This window comes from Heterodontus francisci, chromosome 13, assembly GCF_036365525.1.
Source record: "Heterodontus francisci isolate sHetFra1 chromosome 13, sHetFra1.hap1, whole genome shotgun sequence".
Lineage (NCBI taxonomy): Eukaryota > Metazoa > Chordata > Chondrichthyes > Heterodontiformes > Heterodontidae > Heterodontus > Heterodontus francisci.
The window spans coordinates 85196163-85219972 of NC_090383.1; the positions used below are offsets into that span (position 1 = coordinate 85196163).

The 23810-nt window shown below is 44.8% G+C and overlaps 1 protein-coding gene across 1 annotated transcript; it reads right to left on the bottom strand.

Annotated features, from left to right (window-relative positions):
* Window positions 1-3677: 3677 nt before the first annotated feature.
* sertad4 (SERTA domain containing 4) lies at window positions 3678-20904 on the bottom strand. The gene is made up of 5 exons (XM_068044136.1): window positions 20665-20904; window positions 19805-19908; window positions 19254-19413; window positions 6084-6199; window positions 3678-5413 (listed from the first exon to the last, which is right to left on the bottom strand). Exons 3-5 carry the CDS (start codon window positions 19396-19398, stop codon window positions 4625-4627), a joined length of 1050 nt encoding a protein of 349 aa, XP_067900237.1. The 5' UTR covers window positions 19399-19413; window positions 19805-19908; window positions 20665-20904; the 3' UTR covers window positions 3678-4624.
* Window positions 20905-23810: the final 2906 nt, after the last annotated feature.

A 23810-nucleotide genomic window follows, 5' to 3' on the forward strand; every position in this document is an offset into this window, starting at 1 on the left:
ATCCCCATCTGAAGAGCCAACACTCACACTCACCCTCATTTTTGTTCCATCTCACACCCATGCCTCACAGTCACCTTCCATAAATGTTGTTTTCCCTCCTATGCACACAATCCATTTCTCATACTCAAAAACTCTCTGCCTTCTCTCCTTGCAGAAGAAAGCACAGAACTCCAGGGAGAGTCAAAGAATCGGCGTGGGGGCCCCTCCAGTGATAGTCACCTTGACAGCCATTGGCAGTACATGCCCTCCTGGTCCACTGAGAAGGAGGTTGTGGTCCAGGAGGCTGCAGATGTCAGCAATAACCTGGTGTAAATTTCTGAGCCTCCTGAGGCATTGGTGCTCAAACATGTCGAGAGAGCTGATCCTCTGCCCATAGACTGTGTGTTGGGTGTCTCGCTTCCTTCGAGCCCTATTTTAAGTGCCCCAGTACCTGCTTCCTGAAAGCTGTTAAAGAATACTTAACTGACTGCTGAAGAGTGGGGCTGCTGTCAATCTGGCAGCAAAGCAGAAAGTGCTGCAGAAATCCAGCAGGTCAGGCAACATCTGTGGAGAAAGAAGCAGAGTTAACTTGTCCAAGTTCACAGACCTGAAAGTTAACTCTACTTCTCTCACCACAGAAGCTACCTGACCTGCTGAGTGACCCCAGCACTTTCCGATTTGCTGTCACATACTTACCCTGCTGTGTCCCAGTGTCCTGTGAATTTGTGATCCTCTTCTCCCACTCAAGTGTAACATTCCTTCTTGTAGGCGTGCCGCACCTGGGTGAATAATCTTAAATTTGCACTTTCCAGGACGTGAGACTTAAATAGACCATAAAAGGTATTACAGAGGTTTACAAAGAACACACTGACACAAATGGGAATGCACGGGTGTCACAGCAATGTAAATATGTCTTTCACTAAATGTTCCTCACCAACATGTGTATCCTTTTCTCTGTGCGAATGATGTGTGCCAGCATGTGGCACCAATGTCACATCCCTTTGTACTGTTGGTCCTTCAGGAGAGCCAACATATGCAATAACATCATTGCCATGCCACCATTACTCATGAGCGTCTCCACGGATGCAGCGACATGGACAATGGCTCAGTCAGTTGCTTCCTCTAATGGTTTACACAGGGATGCTGCAGATGTGGACTGGTGCACAGCAGGTGAGTGAGGGTGATGTGTGGCTTGCAGAGCTCATGTCAGTTCTTTTGGAGCAGAGCCTTTGTCTGATAAGCCACTTCCGTACATCCCTAGCTCACTGCTAGCCCTGCTTGCAGAGCTTGGGTGCCATCTGCTCTCCCATGCGTCTTTCATGTTGTAGGTCCTCAGCATGCTCATAGTCCGAGGAGGAATCCTGTTGACGTCTCTCCTCATCATACCAGGCCTGGCCCCTGTTGGGTGCGTAGTTGTGCAGAGCAGCAGAGAAAGGAGCTAGCCTTTTTGGCCCGTAGTACAGGGCATCACCCTATCCATACAGGCATTGGAGGTGCTCTTTCAGCTTGCTGATCTCCTGCTGAATGGTGGCTCATGTAGCTCAGTGGCTGGCGTTGTATCTCTCTTCTGCAGCAGTGGTGGAGTCTCTCACTGGTGTCGGGAGCCATGTCTGCAAAGGATAGCCCTCATCTCCAAGAAGCCACCCTTCCATCTGAGCCAGTTCAGTGAACAGTGGTGGCAGCCGGGACTGGCGCAAGACCCAGGTGTCATGGCAGCTGCCTGAGAAGCGGTCACACATTCACATCAAGCATCTGCAGTGATCACATACCAGCTTCACTTAGATTGAGAGGCTCCTTTAATGGTGGCGTCTGCAGGTAGCGGGAGGCCTGATGTCTACACGAGTGCAGTCTATGAACATTACAACCTATGGTTCTCCGGCAATGGTGCCAGAACCAATGGCCCTCTGGGCCTGGCTGTGAGAGTCCGTTCTGAAGCGGACATCCTCACTGGCCCTCCGGTGCAAACCATTGGTGACCTCCCTAATGCAGCGATGCACTGCTGACTGTGTGACCCCACAAAAGGGCCACTAAAAAGCTGCAGAGGCGTCAGGCTTGCGAACCGCTGTCACTATGAGGAACAAAGGCATGGGATGTCCACCGGAACCCATGGGCTGCAGGTCAGCCTTGAGCAGGGCACAGAGATGTGTCACCACCCTCTCTACATGTGCAATCGCCTCTGACACTGGTGCTCTGACATCCAATGGCATGTCATGTGGGGCCTGTAGATGCACGGCAAACATAATGGCGAGCTCACTTTGGGGGCTGCTGCTCATGACTGGGGGCCTCTACGTGGATCGCACCTGTCTGTTGATATTGCCTCTGGCGCATACGGATCCTCATGAGCAGAGGATCACACAATGTAGGATGAGCCATACCTATTTCCACATAATAAATAAAGTTGAACCCTTCATGTATTCGAAGGTTCCTAACAGGTCAAGGACTGATGTTGACGGGTACATCAGCTGCTTTCCTGGATCAACTATGTGGCGTGCCATGGCATTGTCCATCTTGGCCAACACTCAGAGTGGCACAGCATGACCACATCAAGATCCTACCAGCTGAATCGATCGCCCCCACCATCCATATAACCTTAATGCTCCTGCCCTTTCTGGTACCCTTCCCACACACAGGGTGCTCAGTGCGCCACTGCTCCCTCACAAACACAAACAGCGCGTACACTGTTAATGGAGGGAGGATACACAGTACCTCCCTTCATGCCAGCAGAGCTTTCCCTCCAATAATCCCAGACCCCCTCCCTTTAAGAATGCAGAGTGAGACCCCTGTAATGCCCCCCTCCCTCCTCCCTTTAAGAATGCAAAGTGAGACCCCTGTAATGCCCCCCTCCCTCCTCCCTTTAAGAATGCAGAGTGAGACCCCTGAAAGGAAACTTACCTCATATCGGCTTTTCCAATCGTGAACGGGACAGCACGTGACGGCCACCCGTTCATTGAAAAATCAAGACGTGTCAATGGAGAGGCGGCGGGCTGCTTAATCAGCAAAGGCAAGTACCGTTTACCATATGCTGATTGTGGTGCCGCCGCTGTGTGACGGGGGGAGCTGCACCGAGGTCCCCCCCCCCGCCGCCGGTAATTTGCAGCGGGCCCTTCTTGCTGTCGCGTATCTTAGGCAGGCCTCTCTCCGCAGAATTTTATCAGCCCCCGTGCTGCAACGCGCGGTGTTGAAGGGCTGGTAAAATTCATTCCATATACTCAGACACGGCATGTATAAGGTTCATAGGAGACTGGATCTACTATCGGAATTTGCGTTTTGCTTTAAACACATGACAAAAATCTTGGAATAAAATCTACATTGTATCTGGCACACAATACTCGTGTCCACGCAGAAGTCACAGTTCCTAATGAATTGTTTTCACCCATAATTTTGTTTTTGGATGTTTTGATTTATTTATGCTAGGAATAAATGCAAGTCCTTTCTCTTTTTCTGGTGCATAAATTACCTATAACCAGTCATGCCCTTTCTTATCAAGTGCATGCGGGCAGGAGAAAACCTGATTAACTGTTTGTAATAATTTTCCATTCCTTCTTGTAACTCACTGATTTAGTATTCCATGTATTCCAAGAACAATTAATATTAAACTGCTCAATCTCTGTAAGATTTCTACTATTTAATAAATATCTTACATGTAAATCACATTTTATTGTAAAACACTAGTAGGTACCAATTTATCATACCACGTGGAAAAGGACCCCATATAATTTGTTTTTTGATTGTAAAAAAGCATGTACAATTTGCATTAGAAACATAAATGTTGGCCACGATCACAATAAAAAAGCTAACGCCTTTATGTAAAGGACACAGTCATTTCAAATGCAATTGGTTTTATGGGGAGCATGTTCCATTCCTCATATGAACTGGTACTGCTCCCAAAGTTTTAATATCCAGTTACAATTGAAGGTCTCTACAACCAAGACATCATTCTACAGTCTTCATTGATGGCCATGTCATTAAAATGATTTGGAATTTTCAGCAAATAGCAGGAAACTATCTAAAAAATGTTTATTTTTGAGTTCAAAAGTTGAATAGAGCATTGCAGTTAAAAGAAATGTAGGTGAAATATGAAGTCAGCCAACAATTCACAGACCTTACAAAACAAAATTCATTCCCTGCAACAGTCTATCCGTTGCTATGGAAATACTCAAGCAGCTAAATGCTTGATTATGGGAAAGATCAACCATTGTTGGATTACTGGAGAACATTATCCATGGAATAGGTTTAAATAATACACATCATCTGTTCAAATGTGAATTTTAAAATCAAATCAAAAATTCTTGCTTTGAATGCACTGGATCTTACGTTCTGTGGCAAGTCAAAATATAAGAAAATAGTATAAAACCTCATACAACTAACCCCAACAGGTGACTTGTATTGTCCTGCAAACTTCAACATTGTCATAACAAATTTAAGGCACCTTAGATCACATGCTTGTTGCTTTCAGTATAAACCACAGTCTATTAAGTAAAATCTCAACCTGCTGTGATGGACAATCTGAGTAAACCAACCCACAATGCACTGGTTTATTTTCTTTTGCCATTATTTTTTCTTTGGGGTCTCATTTCAATAATAGCATAAAGTGCATCAGCATGATGATAAAGATTCAACTGCAGTTTCTGTAATGGGGTTCATGCTAATACGTGTCACTGACTCGGCATGTGCTCTTTGCAATACTTGTTAAACTGTTGGCCCCTGTCACCACAAAACAAGCTGATTCGAATTTTGCTTCCTTTACACAACAAAGTTTGTGATCACCTACATGTTGCTTTAATATACCAGAATCTAACTGAGATTCGGTTGGAACCATCCCATCATTTCTGAAGCCAGTCGCACTGCAATCAGTCTCCTTATCATTGCACACACGGGGGACGGCCCTTTCACTGGAAGTATGTTTCGCTGTGCTCCTTCCCTTTTGATGCTCGTCTTCCTCATTGATTTCCTTATCGCATAATTTTCCTATGTTCTCATAAATGTCAGAAACTGCAGTGGTTGCCACATCAATCCTGGGATGCATAAGGGCTCCATAAACTTCAGAACAGTCCATGCCCTGGCGGGAACAGCTAGGCAGGGAAGAGGCAGCACCCTCCCCATTATAAACAGAGAAAGGTATCATTGAATACTGATTACCACGGTCCTGGTAAAAGCAACAATCGTGTAGGCTGCTATCATACTCTTTGGCAATCCGCAGTCGCTTCCTATAGGCAGAGTCCTGTGATCCAAACCAATCATTCGGTCGTGCCTCCCCAAAAGAGCAGGCAGACAAGTACCAATCATTCTGCATTTCCCCTCGGATCCGCTTCAGTAAATTGTTGATCAGCACTGAACGTCGCAGAAACACTTCTGGATCTTCAATAAACCTTAATTTTTCCAATGATAAACGAAGTATGTGGGTGCGATCCTCAGGAACTGCCAAGGCCCGTGCCTAAACCAAAGAAAGAAATAAGTCAACAAATACTACAAACATGGCATTCTCTACAACATGACACCTCTGAAACTGCTTGACATGCTATAATCTCTGTGTCTATATTTATTACATAATCTTTGGCCACTGCTTTCAGACAATTCAATTATAATTGACATCAATTATGGATGCCAACATAAACTCCAAAGTGTTTCCTCAACGGTGGGTAGATGTGGAAAGGAGGATTGGTAAATATGTCTCAATGATTACATTTTTCTTCGCTTCATAGAATATGTTTTCTTCATAAAATATGCTGTCAACCCCCTTACCCTCCCATAATTCAGTCATTGTTCCCACCTTAAATAACTCTCTTGATCAGGTTTCGGAAGATGTGCAAAAGTAGTGCAATGGAAACTCCTTGTTTTATGCCCTTCTTCATCTAAACCTCTCATGAGTAGTCTAGTCTCATCTCAGTAGCATCCAAAGAAATGGAGAACTCAGTGGAGGGTTGATGATAATTGCTAAATTGACTAGATTAAATATTGCGTTAAATATGGAGGGATTAATGTCTGCCCTCTACCCTATTCCCAAGAGATATGCCTAGAAGAAAAAAGAGAAAGGAAAAAAGAAGCTGGACCTAACCTAACACCAAGCTCGATATTAATTTAAAATGGAGTTCTGTGTAACCTACTCTTTGGCAGCAGCTGTGAGCAGGTGGATGAAGATCTTCATCTTCCACATATTTCCGTTTGAAGTATGCTATCTTGGACGTTGTTAGAAAATTTGAGATTCCTTTGCAAGATGATTCTGCGGAAACAGATCAAATATAGCTGCTACATGTGGTTGAAAATCTCACTTTTTAAATTTTAATTTCTTCCCATGCAAAAATATTGACAATTAATACAGATAAGCTCATGTTACCTTGGATTAATTTCAAGATCGCTTATAAAATATGAGATGCCTATAAAATATTTTTTCATATATATCCTATTAGCATATTAGTTGGAGGTTAAAAAAAGCACATGTAAAATTTCAGTAATGATATGTACACACTATTAAGAACAAACACAATTATTTCTGTTATTTCAAAGGTCAAGTAACAGGGTGACATTTTAGCATAGCTGCAATTAGACAGTCCACTGAATTATATTAGCAGCAATCTTTTTAATTTTAATTTTTTGTTTGAACATTATCTCAAGAAATATTTGTACATGCTGTTTCCACTGGACCACTTTAGTCTTGTAGAATGGAAGACAAGATAAAATATTGGCTCTCTATTAAGTAGTCCTTTGACTATATTATCAATTGTCAGTTAGGTCAATTCAATGGAATCTATTAAGGCCTGAGGGGTGAATTCAACATTGTTAACCTCTGATCTATTTTGAACAGCTATGTCTCATATGATGAGATGTTTGTTAACAGTAACAGTGGCACTTCAAATGACAGACTGACAAATACAGTCCCTTATTGTCATTACTAACATTGCTAATCTTGGATAAGGCACTAGTGACAGTTTTTTTTCTATTCTTTACTGAACATCAAAGATTTTTCAAAGGGAGAAAACTTGCTTTTAGCTCAATGGGAATGTGTTACGTGAGGGTTTAAATGTGTTGTTCACTCACAGGAAAGCATTACTTTTCTCTGCACTTTCTGCATAATAGGATGCATTTCGTCTAGTGTTAAAGAAAAAAAGTAAGAACTTGCAGTTATATAGCACATTTCATGACCTTAAGATGTCCCAAAACGCTGTGCAACGAATGAAGCACTTTTGAAGTGTAGTCACTATTGTAATGTATGAAATCCCGGCAGCCAATTTGCACATAGCAAGCTCCCACAAACAGAAATGAAATAATCAACCCTTAGGTGTTGGTTGAGGAATATATGTCAGCCAGGACACTGGAAGAACATCCCTGTTCTTCTTCAAACAGTGCCATGGGATCTTTTACGACCATCTGAGAGGGTGAACGGTTCGTTGGTTTAACATCTAATTCAAATGAAAAAAAGTAAACCCAACATATAATGTAAATTGTGCAAGTAAAACAAGTAGACATAGGTTCAAGCTAGTAAAAGGCTAGTAAGGACTTATATATCAGGAAATTCCTCTTCACACAAAGAGTGATGAAATTCTAATCCCAGATAAAGGACGGAGGAAAAATTCCTGGCATCATTCAAGATTGGATGCGGCAGTGAGAGAGACTCTGGGGTGCTTCTGGATAGATGAATTGAGATATAGCTCCCACTCTTTGTGAATATCAGATTTAGTAAATTAAAGTTGACTTATTAGTGACATGCTGATTCTGTGTATCCAACCATTCGTAATACCATGGGCTGAATTTTCAGGCCACGCTGATGTCAGGAACAGAGGCAGATGGGGCCCAAAAATTACGAGGATGGCCAGTGTGCTGGCTTCCCGACCCTGTTCTCGACCATTTTGGCCGATGCAAATTTGAGGCCCAGGAAGGCCACCTGCCCCCATGAGGTGGGCAGACAATTAGGCTCATTAACAGCCTTTTTAAAGGTAGGTAATGGAAGCCAACCGGGATTTTCCAATCGACTTCCATTTTCCCGAAGCGATGGGGGGGGGAAGATCAACTGGTGGCGGGCACCCAGAGGCAGGCTAGGGTGCCAACATTCCTGGCAGGCCTACAGTTCCTGCCTGCCTGGGTGGGGGTACAGCTAAAGGGCACCCTGCAGAGAGGCTTCCCCCCGCCCCCGCCCACAGTGGTGGCCAGGCTGCTTTCTCTGTTTTTTAATTAAAGTATTTAACAATTGGCTGAGAGGGCAACTTCTTGTGAAGCGCCCTCCCAGTTAGTTACCTTGCACTGCAGCTGGGTGCTTCTCTGAAGCTGGAAGGCCTCTGATTGTCCCTCCAGCTTCAAGAGCCCACCCACCTCCCTTAATTGGACAGGGAACTTGTCCCCATGCCAATTAAGGGCTCACCCACGTGAAAATCCTGGCTTTAATCAGTTTTCCAACAAAGGCGTGTTCCGGACCCAAATATAGCCCAAACACCTGTTACCCGCCTCCATGGGGAAAATGCAGCCGCATGTTTAGAGAAGTACTTGGTACTTTTCTTCAACTCAGCCTTCTCTAGTGCAGATCACAGCAACACGACTAATGGCCATAAAATTAATGCTGACACATTCTCTAAATATCCAAATGTGACATGTGAAGTGCAGGACAGACAGCCAGTCGTTTTCTGCAATCTCCTTTCTATTCAAAACATTTGCCTCATCTTCCTTGTCCATTCACATGCTGGATTTGGTCTTTTCAGGTCATGTTACACACCTTTCAATTCTATCCACTGCTCCAACAATCTCTGACAGGGAATATATATGACAGAGGCAAAATACTGTGGATGCTGGATGTCTGAAATATAAACAGAAAATGCTGGAAATACTCAGTAGGTCAGTGAGCATCTGTGAAGAGTGTTCATTTTTTCGGTCCCTTTCTGATCATTTCTGATGATAGGTCTCCAACCTGAAAGATCAGGCTGAATTTGTAGGCTTACCTGCAAGTCCCGCCACCGGAGATGAAAGCGGAAGGAAACCTCCTCCCCCGCCCTCCACTTCGGTGGGTGGCGGGACCCTGGGGTGGCATTTTGCCAGCAGTGGCCAATTAACAGGCTGCCAGCGGGACTGCCATCCGAGTGAGGACAGCGGCCCATCCAAAGAGCTGCCAGCTTAATTCTGAGGCAACATCAGGGAGAGAGTATCTCAATGGCAGGGCTCCCCCAAAGAGAGGACAGTTTAGTTAGGGAAGTCGGGGTGTAGCAGGCAGGCCTTGGCGATTGGTTGGGGGTGGCGGGGGGTCATGGTGCAATGGTGGTGCCAGTGCTGCAGAGAGGCCCACTGCCGCTGGGGGCCCCTCCTTGGGCCATGGAACGCGTTTCAAGGAGGGTCCTTTCCCCCCTCCCCATCCTCCACAACCGACTGTGAGACCACCAGGGTTTTTCTGGCAGTCTCCCCATGCAGCGACGCACCTTCCTGACATGGGCAACATTCCAACGGGGGTGGGAAGTGGCCCTTAATTAGCCACTTAAGTGGCTCAATTGGCCGATCAGTGGGTAGCCGTGTTGCCGAGGTTCCTGCTGCTGGCAATAAGGCATGGTGGCAGGAAGACACGGGCTCCCCTCCTGACTCCTTTCCCCATCATACTGCCAGCCCACCCGCTTCCCAGCCTGTCTCCAATGCTGTAAAAATGTAACCGTTAACTCTGTTTCTCTCTTCATATTATGTATGACTTACATACATTTACCAGAATGATATCAGGAAATCAAGGCTTTAATTGTGAGGACAGGTTGCATAACCTAGGTTTATATTCCTTTCAATTTAAATATTTGAGGGGTGATCTAATCGAGGTCTAAAATTGATGACGAGATTTGAGTAGATACAGAGAAACAGGCCAGAATTTTTCGGCTCTCGGTGCCTCCGGCACGGATGAGGCTGAAGCGGCCGAGTAAACCGAATCCTCTCCGCGCCTCCCGCTCACCAGCACCACGTGCGGGGTAGCCAATTAGCGGCCCCGCGGTGTATTCGGCACCTGAAAGGGCGCGCGCGGTTGGCTTAGTCACCAGCTTTGGGGGCGGGGCAAAATCCGGGAATGGATACTCTTTAAAGCCTTTAAAAAGGCTTACAACATTGAAACTGACCAGCTGCATAGGGGATGTGAGTGATACTGCTGGAAATCTTGAGTTTAACAAGTGTTTGTTAATTCTGGAAGTTAAGGAAGACTGGCAGTGCCCAGGGACAGGAAAAGACAAAAAATTGGAACAGGCTGCAGAACATATCCTGAGTGATGGAGGGGAGAAGTTTTAGAACAGCCCCCAGATTCTCGGAGGACTCTCTGCAGGTCCTCCTCCAGGCGGTGGAGGCGAGGCATGATGTTATATTCAACATTGATGGCAGAAGAAGGCCCTCACAACTGACCAAGAGGGCCTGGCTGGAGGTCGCGGAGGAGGTCAGCAGCCACGGTGTGGTACAGAGGACATGGATCCAGTGCCACAAGTGGGTCAATGACCTGCTTCACTCTGCCCAGGTAAGGGGTATTTCTCATTAATCTCATACTGAATGTTTCAGGGAAGGGTCAGTCTGTCCTAACAATGCAAGGTTGAAGCTAGCAATGAGCAGTTCCTGCCTGCTGCATTGTATTGGGACGTAGGATGGGCAAGTCTGGGATGCATGGTGATCCATAGGTGTGCAAATTGGGCATGGAGTTGCAGTAGCGGTGAAATGCAACAGCAAACCCAATGGGTGAGTGTGTGAGATACCAAAAATGATGTCTAAACTAGGTGTGTTTGTTTAAATAAGAAAAGGGGGCACATAATGCCTGAGAGAGGTCCCAGACCGGTGGTGGCATTGGCTATCAGGCATACCTAAGCAGGATAGAGGAGGATGCCTTCTTGCTGGCAGGGGAGGACAGAGGACGTGCTGTTGCAGATGGCGAGGTTGGCGGACCTGGCCTTCAGAGTGAGTGGCCCATAATGTAGTGGGAGGGTGCAAGGAAGGTGGGTTGGGGGGGGCGCCATTGAGGTGCTAATTGTCTCCTGCACTGAAATGTGCTAATAAAAGTTGAATCACACAAATGTGACCAAAATGCAGTAGGCACATGTCTTTAAATCTGTGGTGCTGATCAAACTGATCAATCTGATTTTCCCTGCAGATGAAACACATCAGCGGCCAGGAGGGGTCCCGGGGCCTCAACAGTCCACCTCTGAGGACGAGGAAATCGCCTCAGAGGGTGCACCATTACATCATCGCACCTCACCAAGCGCCAGCGCAAACACTTCCACCACGGTTGGGATTAGTGTATCCTCGGAAACAATTTCACTGACAGGTGTTAGTACATCACAGTTGCTGGACCAGCCACCAGAGGCAGAACTAGCCGATGCCTCACACAGTCGGAGGAGTGTGGGAGTCCAGGCCAGTGCAGAGCTGAAAGCTGATGACGAGCCTCTGAGAACATCCATTAGACGGGAGATGTTGCGGGTAGTGCATGCGGTGCATGGACATCTGGCGGAGTTGCCAGAGATGCTGTGAGCTATATGTCATACTCTGGAAAAGTCCATCCAGGGCATGTCAGCTGAAAACTCTCAGGCATTTGTCCATCTGGTACCCTCCGTTGACAGATTGACGACTGCAGTGGAGGGGCCAGTGCTGGAAGCTATCCGTGATCACAGGGCGAGTGTAGCCTCCCTGGACCAGGCCATCAGAGCGCAATCTCAGATGCGCATGCAGCAGGTTGAGGCTGCTCATCCCTCTGAGGTCAGCTTTCAGGACTAGTCGAGGTTCGGGAGGGCACAGGGGCAGCAGCCGATAGCACATGGGAGCTCCTCTCAGGGCGCTCCTGATCCATCAAGCAGCCTCTTGCTCCCTCCGCTAGTCAACGACATGTCAACCGCAAACCCCCAGGGTGTTCGAGGGTGCTCCTGATATTTCTCATCAGCACCCTGATATGCCGTGGCCTGCACGGCCGCAAGCAGGCAGAGAACGTCCGCCAAAGTCATCAAGAGCAGGGCATCAGCCGATCAGCCACCCGCCTCTGGTGAGTCTGGTACCTTGGATCGTCGACACGCAAGAGCACCCGCAAATGTTTTAAGAAATCACTGTAACATCACTTCTGGTTCACTGGGTTACCTTCCGATTATTTATTTGAATTGTACATGAGATAATTGTAAATAAATTTGTGATTTGATAATTTAACTTTGCATATGTCATCCATGAGGTTGCATCAGACGTCGTTGAGCGGCTCAATAGTTTATATATGCAATGTCACACACTTGGGTTGGTTTCATCGTGACATGATGTTGTTCTTAATCAGATCATCTCTTCCCTCTGATGTGCATGTTTTTTCCCTCTCAGAATCCAACACTGACTAATTTCATACCACAATGTCAAATCTTTACATGTAGTGATCCTCTCAGGAGAAACGTCTGCCTTGTGGGGCCTCCCGGGTCTCAGGGTTCCAGAGGACATTCTGCTTCCTCTCCCCTTCCATCATGTGGGTGCTGCCCATCTTCCTCATCAGAAACTCCATCTTCAACTGATGACACCTCAATGGCGTCTTCCCTTTCCATCGCTAGGTTATGCAAGGTGCAGCAAATGACAATAATGCTGGAGACCCGTGCTGGCGCATACTGCAGTGATCCACCTGAGCGGTCCAGACACCTAAATCTCATCTTTAAATGGCCAATCATCTGTTCGATCGTCACTCTTGTGGCCGCATGGCTCTCACTGAAGCATTCCTCAGCATGACCCTCTTGGGATTCTCATGGGTGTCATCAGCCATGTCTTCAGAGGATAACCCCTGTCGCCAAGTATCCAACCTTACAGTCAGTCCAGGGAACTGAAAAGAGCAGACACCTGAGAGTGTCTGAGAATGTATGCATCGTGGCAACTCCCTGGGTAACGTGCACAAACCTGCATGATTCTCTTCCGATGATCGCATACCAGCTGAACGTTCAATGAATGGAAGCCTTTTCGGTTAATGAATGCCCCTGACTGACCTGCTGGTGATCTAATTGCCACATGAGTACAGTCTATCACACCCTGAACCATTGGGAACCCAGCTACTCCGCTGATTCCTCTTGCTCTTTCAGTCTGGCTGTTGTTTTCTGTTTTGAAAGGTATGAAATTTTTAGCATGTCTGAACATTGCATCAGTCACAACCTTTATGCAGTTGTGTGCAGCTGCTTGGGAGACTCTGCACAAGTCTGCCGTTGAAGCCTGGAAAGAGCCACATGCATAAAGGTTAAGAGTGACGGTCACCTTTAGAGTGACTGGCATTGGATGGCCACCGAGGCAGTTTGAGGCTACATCCGCTGCCAGCATCTCGCATAGAGATTTCACAGTCTCACATGACAGAATCAGCCTTCTTCTGCACTGGCGTTTCGACAGGCGCAGGTAGCTCAGGTGTGGCCTGTTGGGTAGGCACGTCTCCTGACATGTGCCCGCTCTCGGCCAATTCTGTCACCTGCTCGCCCTCCCACATAATGAGGAGGCCCTTGACCAGCCAGTTGCGCATGCCCATCTGTCCTTCCTTCCCTGTTTGGGACATTGTCCTCCTCATCTGAAGAGCTGCCTCCAGAATGCAGAATTCCCATCGTTGGACTGGTTACCAGAGTCAATGACAAAATCTCTCACCTTCCAGCTTTCAGGACAGGCACACACAACCCCCTTCCTTCCACTTACTTACTCAGAGCAGATGGGTCCCGAGCTGCAATGAGTAAGACTCAGTAGGAGCCCTCTGCACAAGCTACAAATGTCTCCAAATTATATAAAACACAAGAACTCTCATACCTAATAAATACCAAAAGCAGTATCTCCAACACCCTCACTGATTGCCTGCATCCCGCCCATTTTAGAGTTGCCGGGTCCCCGACACGTTCAATGACCCGATTTACAGCCGTATAATCAGACGGCCCACGTAAATTTGCAGTCAATTGGGTTTCCAATTACTTTAATTGCCTCTTAAGTACTTGCAGTCGAGCGGCGAGTCAATCTCGCCCAACTTCTTGGGTCATGAAATGGCGTCAGTGCGTCATGGCCCCTGGGACCCGACCCGATGCCATCGGACGCCATTTCATCTCCCGGCTGCTTCCGACAGGACCCGATTCCGGAAGGTAAAATTCCGGCCATTATGTCCTCTGATAGGGGAATCAAAAAAAGGATATAATTAAAAATTAGGGCTAGGCCTTTTCGAAATGAAATCAGGAAGCACCTTTTTACACAAAAAGTAATGAAAGTATGGAATTCAATCCCCTAAAAGGCTGTTGGTGCCGGGTCAATAGAAATTTTCAAGATTGAGATTAGTAGATTTCTGTTGGGGAAGGGTATCAAGGAGTGCAGGCAGGTAAACGGAATTGAGGTACAAGCCAGTTATGATCTGACAGAATGATGGAACAAGCTCAGGGACTGAACATCTTATGCCAGTCCCTTGTTTTTGAAACTCTTTCTCTTGCTGATAGCACAATTGTAATATACCCTCAATATTGTGAAATACTGCTTCTGCACAGAACTTCACTTGCCAAGATTGCAGATCAGAAAATTGAGCTTTCTGGTCAATTTGCTTGATTCACAATGGTCCCAACTTTTCAGTCATTAAATTAGTAACCAGAAAATTGAAAACGTCATGTTTCTCTGATCTGTGCTCCCACTGCAAGAGACTCCATGCCGGGAGTGAAATCTTTCAACTTCAGGCCTTATTTATTTGCATTGGTGAACTGGAGGTTAAGAATGCAAAAATGGAGGCACAGTTTGCTCTACTAAAATGCACATTTTTTAAAAAGGTTAGAACTTCCATTCATTTGTTTAACAGTCTACTCTATTAACCAAAAAGCACAATTTTTTTTTACCTTTTTTTCCCGTTTTCTCCTTTCCTGAAGACGTTGATTTGTGCTAGAGTAACAGTACAATATAAACTAGCCACCCTTCAGGTAGTCTCACTATAATCCCCAACGTTTATGGGTGAGGCTTGACTTTGGGCATTGGAAGGCTGTTTAACTGAGACAGCGAATCACTGAACCCCGTCTTGCTCTCATCTAAAATCGATGTGTGTATTCTCTTGCACAAATCGCTGGATAGCAGTTAGCAGTGGAATTCTGCTTGATATTTCTGCTCCCTAGCTCAGCACAGAACCATTACATAACTTTTAAATGCATAAATCTGCAGTTCATATTTAAACTCTCACTGTTCCAAATGATTTTCATCGATACTTCAGTCATCCTAAACTGTACAATTATTTCAAAAAGTTGAAGATTTTATATCTCTGCTGAGATATGTTTTCATTTTGTGGCAAATCAATTTATGCATTTAATTGTGGAATGCATTGTGCCTCATGCATATGGAAACTTTTATCTTGTTCTACTGCTGTGAGTTATTACCAGTATTATTGCTCACAGAACACAACGTGAATGATCATGATAAAACTGAGGATGCCTCCTGCTGAACTATAAGGTTCCAACTGAGGCATTCTCGACATCTTGTAAATTATAGGAGAAAAGATTAAGCTGTTTATGTTAGTCATAAAAGCAGAAAATTCTAGAAATGCACACAAGTCCAGTCAATAACTGATAGATAAAATAAGTTAACATTGAGGTAGTGCACTATATCAAAACTGGTTAAACCCGAAAATATTAGCCTATAATTTTTTCAGAGGCTAACTAACTTCCTGTGCATTCGCAACAGTTTGTGTTCCTATTTCAGATTAATAGCATTTATGATTGTTTATAACAGTTTCTTTTTATTCTGGAACCTTAGATTACTACTTTAACTTCACAGACGATATACAGGTTAGTGAGTTTCTTTGCAGTATTAACCATTTGAGCTCAATGCTATTTCAAGATGCTACACAATGGACAATCTGAAGAATTAATGGATCTGTAATATAGTACACAGTATTATTAGGCTGTTTCTGACAGATAATTATATATTGTTTATAGATGGTCAGGGTAAATTGCAAACAGATGTGTGACCTTGTGTGTACTTGACAGCAGAACACAGAATGAAGGACACCATGCAAATCTTTAATTCACCCCCTGGCCATCATATTTTTGTGTATTGTACTCTGTATGCACTTGTTTTCTTGCTGGGGAGTTGGCAATAAAAATATAAAGGGGAAATGAAACGGGGATTTGTGACATCCAAGGTGAGGTATTACAATAAAAATCTTCCATTCCGAAAGCAGAAACACAGAAAGCACAATCTGCAGCAAGAACACAGATTATAAAATTATAATTTTCATAAAATGCAGAATAAAGTACGATGTACATATTAAAAAATATCCCACTAGTTATGGTAAGCTATGGTTTGACTATTATGAGTTTGAAAATTTAGAAAGAATGAGCTTTCATGGATTTTCATGCAAATTAAATTATGCATAAAACTGACCTGCATCAGTAAGATAGTCAAGTCCTGACTTTCCACAGGGTTTTCACCAATCTTCTATCATAAATTTGGCAGGAGGTGAGCAGAACCCCCAAGATGTGGTGTAAGTGGCTGGTTTAAGCCATATACACCTCTTCTCGAGGGATTCTGTCAGTCTCAAACTGGAGAACCCATGAGAAATTCCAGGTGTCAATTTGTTCTATTGTCATGAAACTCCTAGAGTAATTTTAAGTGCATTTCCAATGGCTCCTGGAACACTGCACGCTAGTGCTATGAATTATCATTTTTTATTTTCAGAGATGTGGAATCATGTGAAATACAGAATAATAAAAACCTAGGCCTAATTACAAGAAAAAATCCTTTTAACCTAGAAATTGCTGTTGATCTGCTATTCATGTGTAAACTGTGGGTTACTAAAGTTTCTGGGAAAGTTTATTCCTTCCACTTTACCACAATATTACTGCTTTTCAGTTTGTGGGCTAAATTGTGGGAATTCTCTCCCAGAAAGTGGGCCAGCCAATGAGAAGGAGGCAGCACTAAATTCTCCAAATCAGTTGTGAGTTGTAATTAAAAGGTAGTTTGATTGACCAGTAGCTATAAGCCTTCTGCAAGGGCTCAGGGAGACAAGGTAAACAGTTAAAGGGATGATGGTGTCCCACAGAAGTCCCTGGTGCATCAGAAATGAGAGCATGCAAAGCCTTCACAACATATAGCTCAGGGAAGTCTAGGCCAACAGGAAAGCAATGAAATCTTACAAACGCCAACACACTTACTCTTTCCACAAAGATAGACTATAGTTTCACACAGCTAAAAAAAGGTGCAAGCACCACATTAAGTCAAGCTGTCAACATTCATGTACTATGCAATGGAGAAAATAAATATCTTGCAGTTGACTTGAACATTGTGCCGAATATTTATCTCATTTCTTACAGCATGACACTAAGTAGCATCTGAGGAACTACATTTGAAAACACCATTTCTTCATGGATATGGTTTACCTCTTTAAGAAACATTGTAGCTGTGAAATTGGAGCCTAGTATGTCAGTTTTCCTAGCTGCATTGCTGGTGTACTGCTAATTTCACATTGGTGTTTTCACCCTAATATGTGTTATGGTTTTGCCGCTTCAAGGTACCAACAGCCATATTTGATAATTCTGAATTAGCATGATCTTCATTGTACTTGTGCTCTGCTTCTAAACATGGGTGGTGCATGGGTATCATGAGCCATGGCTGTATAATGTAGCCTTGGTGTCCTGATGCCATCCTTCATTCTCCTTCAAATAAGGGTGACACAGATTGTAGCTTTGAAATAACAGGATCCTCCGCACTTCTGAGGAAGCAGGCATTCTCCTGCATGTTTCTGTGTTACCCATTGTATATAATTTTCTCATTGAGAAATAGAAATCCCTTTGCGAGGGTAATACAATGCAATACATTGTGTGCAGGAGCTTAAATGGCAACAAGGGTGCAGTCATCGACCCTCTACACACTAGGAAAGTCAAAGGTTCTGCAGAAGTATGGTGACCTCTCACATTGCTACTGTTGAATAAAAGTGACAAAATTATTGGCCTGGCTGAATAAAGCAACTGTGACATCCTGGATACATCTGTTGCCTGCAAACTGCGGGTTTCCCAATACTAGTTGGAAGACATTTGAGCCAGACACTTAAAAACAAAGAGTCAAACTGATTTCGCTGATCACTGGCAGTGCCATAATGGTGTTACATGCTGTACAGAGGTCTTTATGAAAGCACTGCTTTGCCCCTGTTAAACCTAATCGTCTTGGCCTTATTATCATTATTGGAAAGCCTGGTATGACAGAGTTGCATAAGACAGTGGTGGAACTTGACAGTCCACAACACTTGCCATCTATATCACAAGCAGGTTCTGCTATGCCAAATTCAGTACTACTGGAGCATTGAATGTAGTTCCCATTGTATCCACACACCTGGAAAGTGGGGGGGGGGGAATATTGATTCAAATTACCTGTAAATGAAGACTCCAGCTTGCTTCCCTAACTTCACATCTATCCCATGTGGATGAGATGAACATGTCGCACCAGTGGTGCTTTCCTACAGTAAAATGGTGTGTGTGCCCCTTATGTATCAATCCAACCAGTTAACTATTCAATTGAACTACCTGAGTGGAACAGCACTCCTACTAGGATTTTTCCCTCCAGCAATTGTGGCTAGGTCAGGAAAAAACCTGTCGACTATACTACACTTCACATTGGTGCCCCTTTGTGTTCAGTTGGCACTGGTGCAAACGCTTTATACCACCTGAAATTTCCAGACAAATGTAAGGTTTAAATACTGTGCGAGTGAAGCTAAAGTCACTTGAATCCCATCATTATATTACCAGCTTGAAATCCCTGCTAGTGATTTGCTTTTATTGACACATTTATTGTGAACTTAATTTTATTATGAATCACATCGGTCTTTGTGTTGAGACTGGCTGGCAGTGTGGGTACCAACTTCCACTACCCATTTTGTTGCTGGTGCATGATATTGCTTGAAATGAAATATCAATGACTGTGATATTCTAACTGCCATTTTATTCAGAAATAATTTGCAAATGGTTCCTGCAGAATTATGTGCTATAAATATATACAATGACATGCACACACATAATAGGAATTGGATAGATGTTCAGTAATATTTTAAAAATCTGCATATAGGTCCGTGAAGACTACTTACAAGCGATACATTTGAAGCTGAAACCCTTTAAAATGTATGGCAGGACACTAACATAAACAGATAGTTTTATGATGACAGAGAAAGCAAAGTCTGTGTTTTCTCTTGTGAACATTACATTTTTCTGCCCATCTCGACCCTCCCACTCACCCCTGTTATAAATTGTGGTTAGTTGGCACAAATTCGCAGCTTGGGATATACAGAAACCCACACCCACACATACACGACTGTAACCCAAGAGAAAAACACAACCGAATCAGATGTCTGGTACCTGCTGCTGACTGACCTGTGGGCTCTCCGTATTTAGTCTGGTTTGAGAGCGCTGTGGTTTTGCTGAAAGATTCCTCCCAGATGGGGACGTACTCCGGGATATTTGCGGGTTCTTCAATGGGAAGTTCACATAATCTGCTCATCGAAATCACCAATGTCATTTCTCAACCTAGGTACTGCAGAATTAAACAACGACAACCATTTAGACCACTTTACACTGAGAGAATATTCTGCTGAATGGGGGGGGGGGGGGGAGAGAAGAGAGACTCTGCATTTTATTTGCTGCGACGTCTCAGGTTATTTCAGATTCCTTCCTCCTCGCGTTAATCCCCCTTTCATTAAAAACCCCGATACAATCTTTCCTCGACGGAGCGATTCCATCGTCCCCCGCCCACTAACTTTAAACCAAAGACCAGAAACCATTCGATCCGCGCGGTTCGGATCCTTTCGATCGACAACACAATTACATTTCAGGATTTTTTTTTTGTGCATACGCAAGATGGGGGGAATGCATCTCGTCGCCGTTTCTGAACAGGGAAAAATAAACGTGCACCTTTAACACCTTACCTGTCATTCAGAGGGGACTCCGGCTGCAGTTCAGGTTGGAAAACTTCAGTGAAATCGATTGGATGTGCAGCGACAGCAAAGCTCGGACTCCTGGAGTCACAACACTGTGAGAATGGGACAAGAGACTTGGCTCAGAATTCGTTGTGTGTGTGCCGAGTCCCGACGGAGCCAAGCACAACGTCAAAAGCATGCACTGGCATTTGGGGAGAAAGAACTGCCCTTAGATCGAAGATAAAATAAACACATCAAATCACCCGTGTCCTTTTCCAACGACACATTCTGCAAATGGTAAAATAATCTGCTGTAAATAACTGAATTTAGAGAAGCAGGGGTTTCCTCCCCAGTGATCCTTTTTGTTATATTTCGTTGCCACTTCCACACAGATTTTATAAATAATACATTTTACAGCCTGCATTCCGTGAGGATCGCTGGTGCCAAATATATTTTGGAATCCAGTCAGTTCTGGCATGGAATATTTTAAGCAGGATGCGTTTAGAATTCCAAACCACAGGCAAAAGGTAAATCCATTTTTAATGTGTGTTTAGCTTGAAGAAGTAGAGAGAGAAAAAAAACTTTTAATGGATCCCAAAGGAGCTGGTACAGATCTAGCAGGCGCACATGCAGCATCGCCTCGCATGTCTGGTAAATGGTTAAAATGGTCAACGAATTGCGAACAAAACTTTATATTCCGCCCTGCAACTAAAAAAAATCACCCTCCCAAAAAAACACACACATCGGGTTTAATCCAGCGTCTATTAATAGATAGTGCAACACAAACCAGTTTCTCTTTTTTTTCCCCCAAAACTATTTCAAACACGAAGGTAAAAAGATTTTCATTAACAAAAATCCCAAAGACATACCTAATTCTGTCAGCAGTGCGGCTAGTAAAACTGGCTTGGGACGCTGGGAGCTAATAGCAACATTTCTGAGTGCTTACAGTCATCGCCCCAGGAATCCTACCTACAGTATCCATTTCCCCATAGAAGGAAAACTGTTCAGACGCCGAATGAATGCTCCCAGTATTTGTGTGAGGAACGGGGCGGGGCAGCTCTAAGGATTGGTTCCCAAGAAGTCCAGCCATGCAGCAACCCTTCATTGTCAAAACCACTCGGACGGGCTCCAAGAAAGCAAACTCTCCGAGTCCTTTTATAGAGCATTTTTATACCAGTCTGTGACCACGCGGGCCAGACGTGGCAGCAGGAGTTTTTTAAAAAAACTTGCTTGCTTTTCTGTCCGATCTGATTTCAGGATGTCAGACGCCCCATAGATAAATAAAACAGACAAGGATTCAACCCTAGCCACATCTGCGGGCCGTGTGACCGCTTCCCTCAAGTCTTAGCTTCAACCTATCGTTTCTACTTGCCCTGTTGGGATCTTGCATCAAATTGCACTCGGTTATTCCGGCACGATTTGCTGCAAAGGCGGCCAATCTAAGGCAGTAAAAAGCTGCATAACACAGACCTGTGCAGAGGGTCTCCGTGCAGCTGTACCAAAGTCTCGGAGATTGTGAGCGACCCGCCCTCTCCTCTCCAAACCTTCCACTCAATCTTGTGGCGGACATGTATCAACAGAGGCTTTTTGTCAGCACAGCCCTCGATACAACACCATGTGCTTCAGGGAATGGCAGTGTGGATCACATTGGATCCAATGTGCATACAATCCACTGGCTCACATCTGGAATGGACGTTTGAAGTTACCCGCTGCACATTATTAATCCGCGCCGGTCGTTTACTCACGGACCCGGTGTCCTCGATCGGTCGATGCTGGAGAACATTTACGGTTTCGCCCGGCTTTCTGCAGATTGAAATGCAGGGCGTTATTATTGCTTTGCATTTAAAATGTCTTGTTTAATAGCTTGACAGACCGCACCTCGCCTGCATATTTTTTTTTGTTTTGCATGCTCCAGCAAGAACAAGGATTAGGGCGGCCAATTTGTGACTCCTGTGAAGCGCCTTAGGGTATTTTTTTACTACGTTAAAGGCGCTATATAAATCCAAGTCCTGACGAAGGGTCACCGACCTGAAACGTTAAACTGTTTCTGTGCCCACAGATGCTGCCAGAATTGCTAAGTGCGTCCAGCGTTTTCTGTGGATTATTTCAGATTCGGGACAGGTCACTTAACTTCACCCATTAATATTCCACCCCCCCCCCCCCCCCCCACCCCCAGCCAGTTGCCAAAATCGTTTTAAGTTAAAAATCTTGCAAGAAGGCAGGAAGAAAATTAGAAATAAAAACAGAAAGTGCTGGAAATACTCAGCAGATCTGGCAGCATTTGTGGAGAGAGAAACAGAGTTAAGGTTTCAAGTCTGACCTTTCATCAGAACTAGCAAAGGTTAGGAAAGAATTAGGTTTTAAGCAAGTGGAGGGGGAGGGTAGATGGTGGGGAAGAGAACAAAAGGGATTGGGTGTAACAGGGGCTGTTAGACCACTAAAATGGCGTCTGTGGCACATGTGAACACTTTTGGGCAGAATGGTGCTGGGCTTTATATTGGTGAGGCTGTTAGTACACATGCAGCAAACATCCGCTACAAGTACACAGAGCAGGCAGATCATGATGTCAACTAGCATGCAGTGCCCATTTGCTGCCAGCGGTGCCATTTTAGAGCTCAACCTTCCAGCTAACGCCTTCTCTTAACCTTGCACAGCTCAACACATGTTCAACAGCAGGAAGGACCGCACCCCCTCCCCAACACTAGTACAATTTAAAGGGATCATCAACTACTTCCAGGCTAGTTGCTGGTTGATTGCTTCTGGCTGTTGGTTTGTTTCTACAAATGTTTGGTTCTTTCTATAGCTACTTAAAGTTGCTTAAGTCTACAGGGAGTGGTGTGACAGGTGCTGAAGGAGTTTTTGCTGATTTTAGATTTCTGCACTTAACAGTTGCTCCCAGACATGGGTGCACTAGTAAGCATCCCCTTGGAATACAGCATGACTTGGAGAATGAACAGATTCACACAAAGCAAGACAAGCTGCTGGAAGAGGAAAAGGGGAAAAGGGCTCTCAACACTCCTACCTGAAACTCTGCAAAGTGTGCATCCTCTGCGTTTGAGTAAGGATACCCTCACTGTAATCTGCCACCTGCTGCAGCCACAACTGCAGCCTCATAGCAGGGCAAGGACAGCATTGCCAGTGGCTGTGAAGTGATCATGGCGATGAACTTTTTATGTGTCTGGCTTCTTCCTGGATGATATTTGCAACATTTCCCAATTGCCATCCACTGTTGCATTAGGGAGGTCACTGAGGCTCTCTATTCATTGGGAGCTAACTACATTTCTTTCTCTCTTGCCAGAGAAGAAGCAGGCGAAGTGAGCATGCAGCTTTCATAGGATTGCAGGCTTTCCTGTGGTGCAGGGTGCCATTGACTGCACACACATTGCTTTGTGGACACCCATATCAACTCTGCCTTACACTGGAACTGAAAGGGATTTCATTCTTTCAATGTCCAGCAGGTGTATGGCCATAGGCAGAAAATCATGCAGGCCAATTCCTGGTATCCTGGCAGCAGTATTTATTGTGTGGCAGTCTGTTGTGCCAGCTGTTTATAAGCTAACACGATAAACCAGAGGGTGGTTACCGAGCGACAGGGGCTATCCACTGATGACATGGCTGATGACTTCATGCACAATCCATGCACACATGGGAAGGATGAATACAATGAAAGCGATGCTGCCCACATGAAATGTGATGTGCAGACTATTGGCATTCTGAAATAATGTTTCCTCTGCCTGAACCACTCTGGAGGAGTCCTGTAGTACTCAGCAGAGCGGGTGTCAAGGTTTGTGTTGGTCTGCTGCATGTGGCATGACCTCGTGAGGGGACAGCCCTTGCCACCAGCTACACAGTGACCAGTTGAGGAGCAGGAGTATGTGGAGGAGGAGGAAGAGAAGAGGCAATCTAACCAGTTCCTTTTTGCCCACGCTCACCATGAAGAACTCATTTGAGTGAAATACCAGTGACCATAACCCCAATTGTCCATTCACCAACAGTCCCACATCTTACCTTCCCT

Coding starts and splice junctions, on each gene's coding strand:
- sertad4 (XM_068044136.1), bottom strand. CDS start 19,398: ATGACATTGGTGATTTCGATGAGCAGATTATGTGAACTTCCCATTGAA. Junction 6,200..19,253: donor TAAATACGGAGAGCCCACAG/GTCAGTCAGCAG, acceptor CTGTTTCCGCAG/AATCATCTTGCAAAGGAATC. Junction 5,414..6,083: donor CTCACAGCTGCTGCCAAAGA/GTAGGTTACACA, acceptor TCTTTGGTTTAG/GCACGGGCCTTGGCAGTTCC.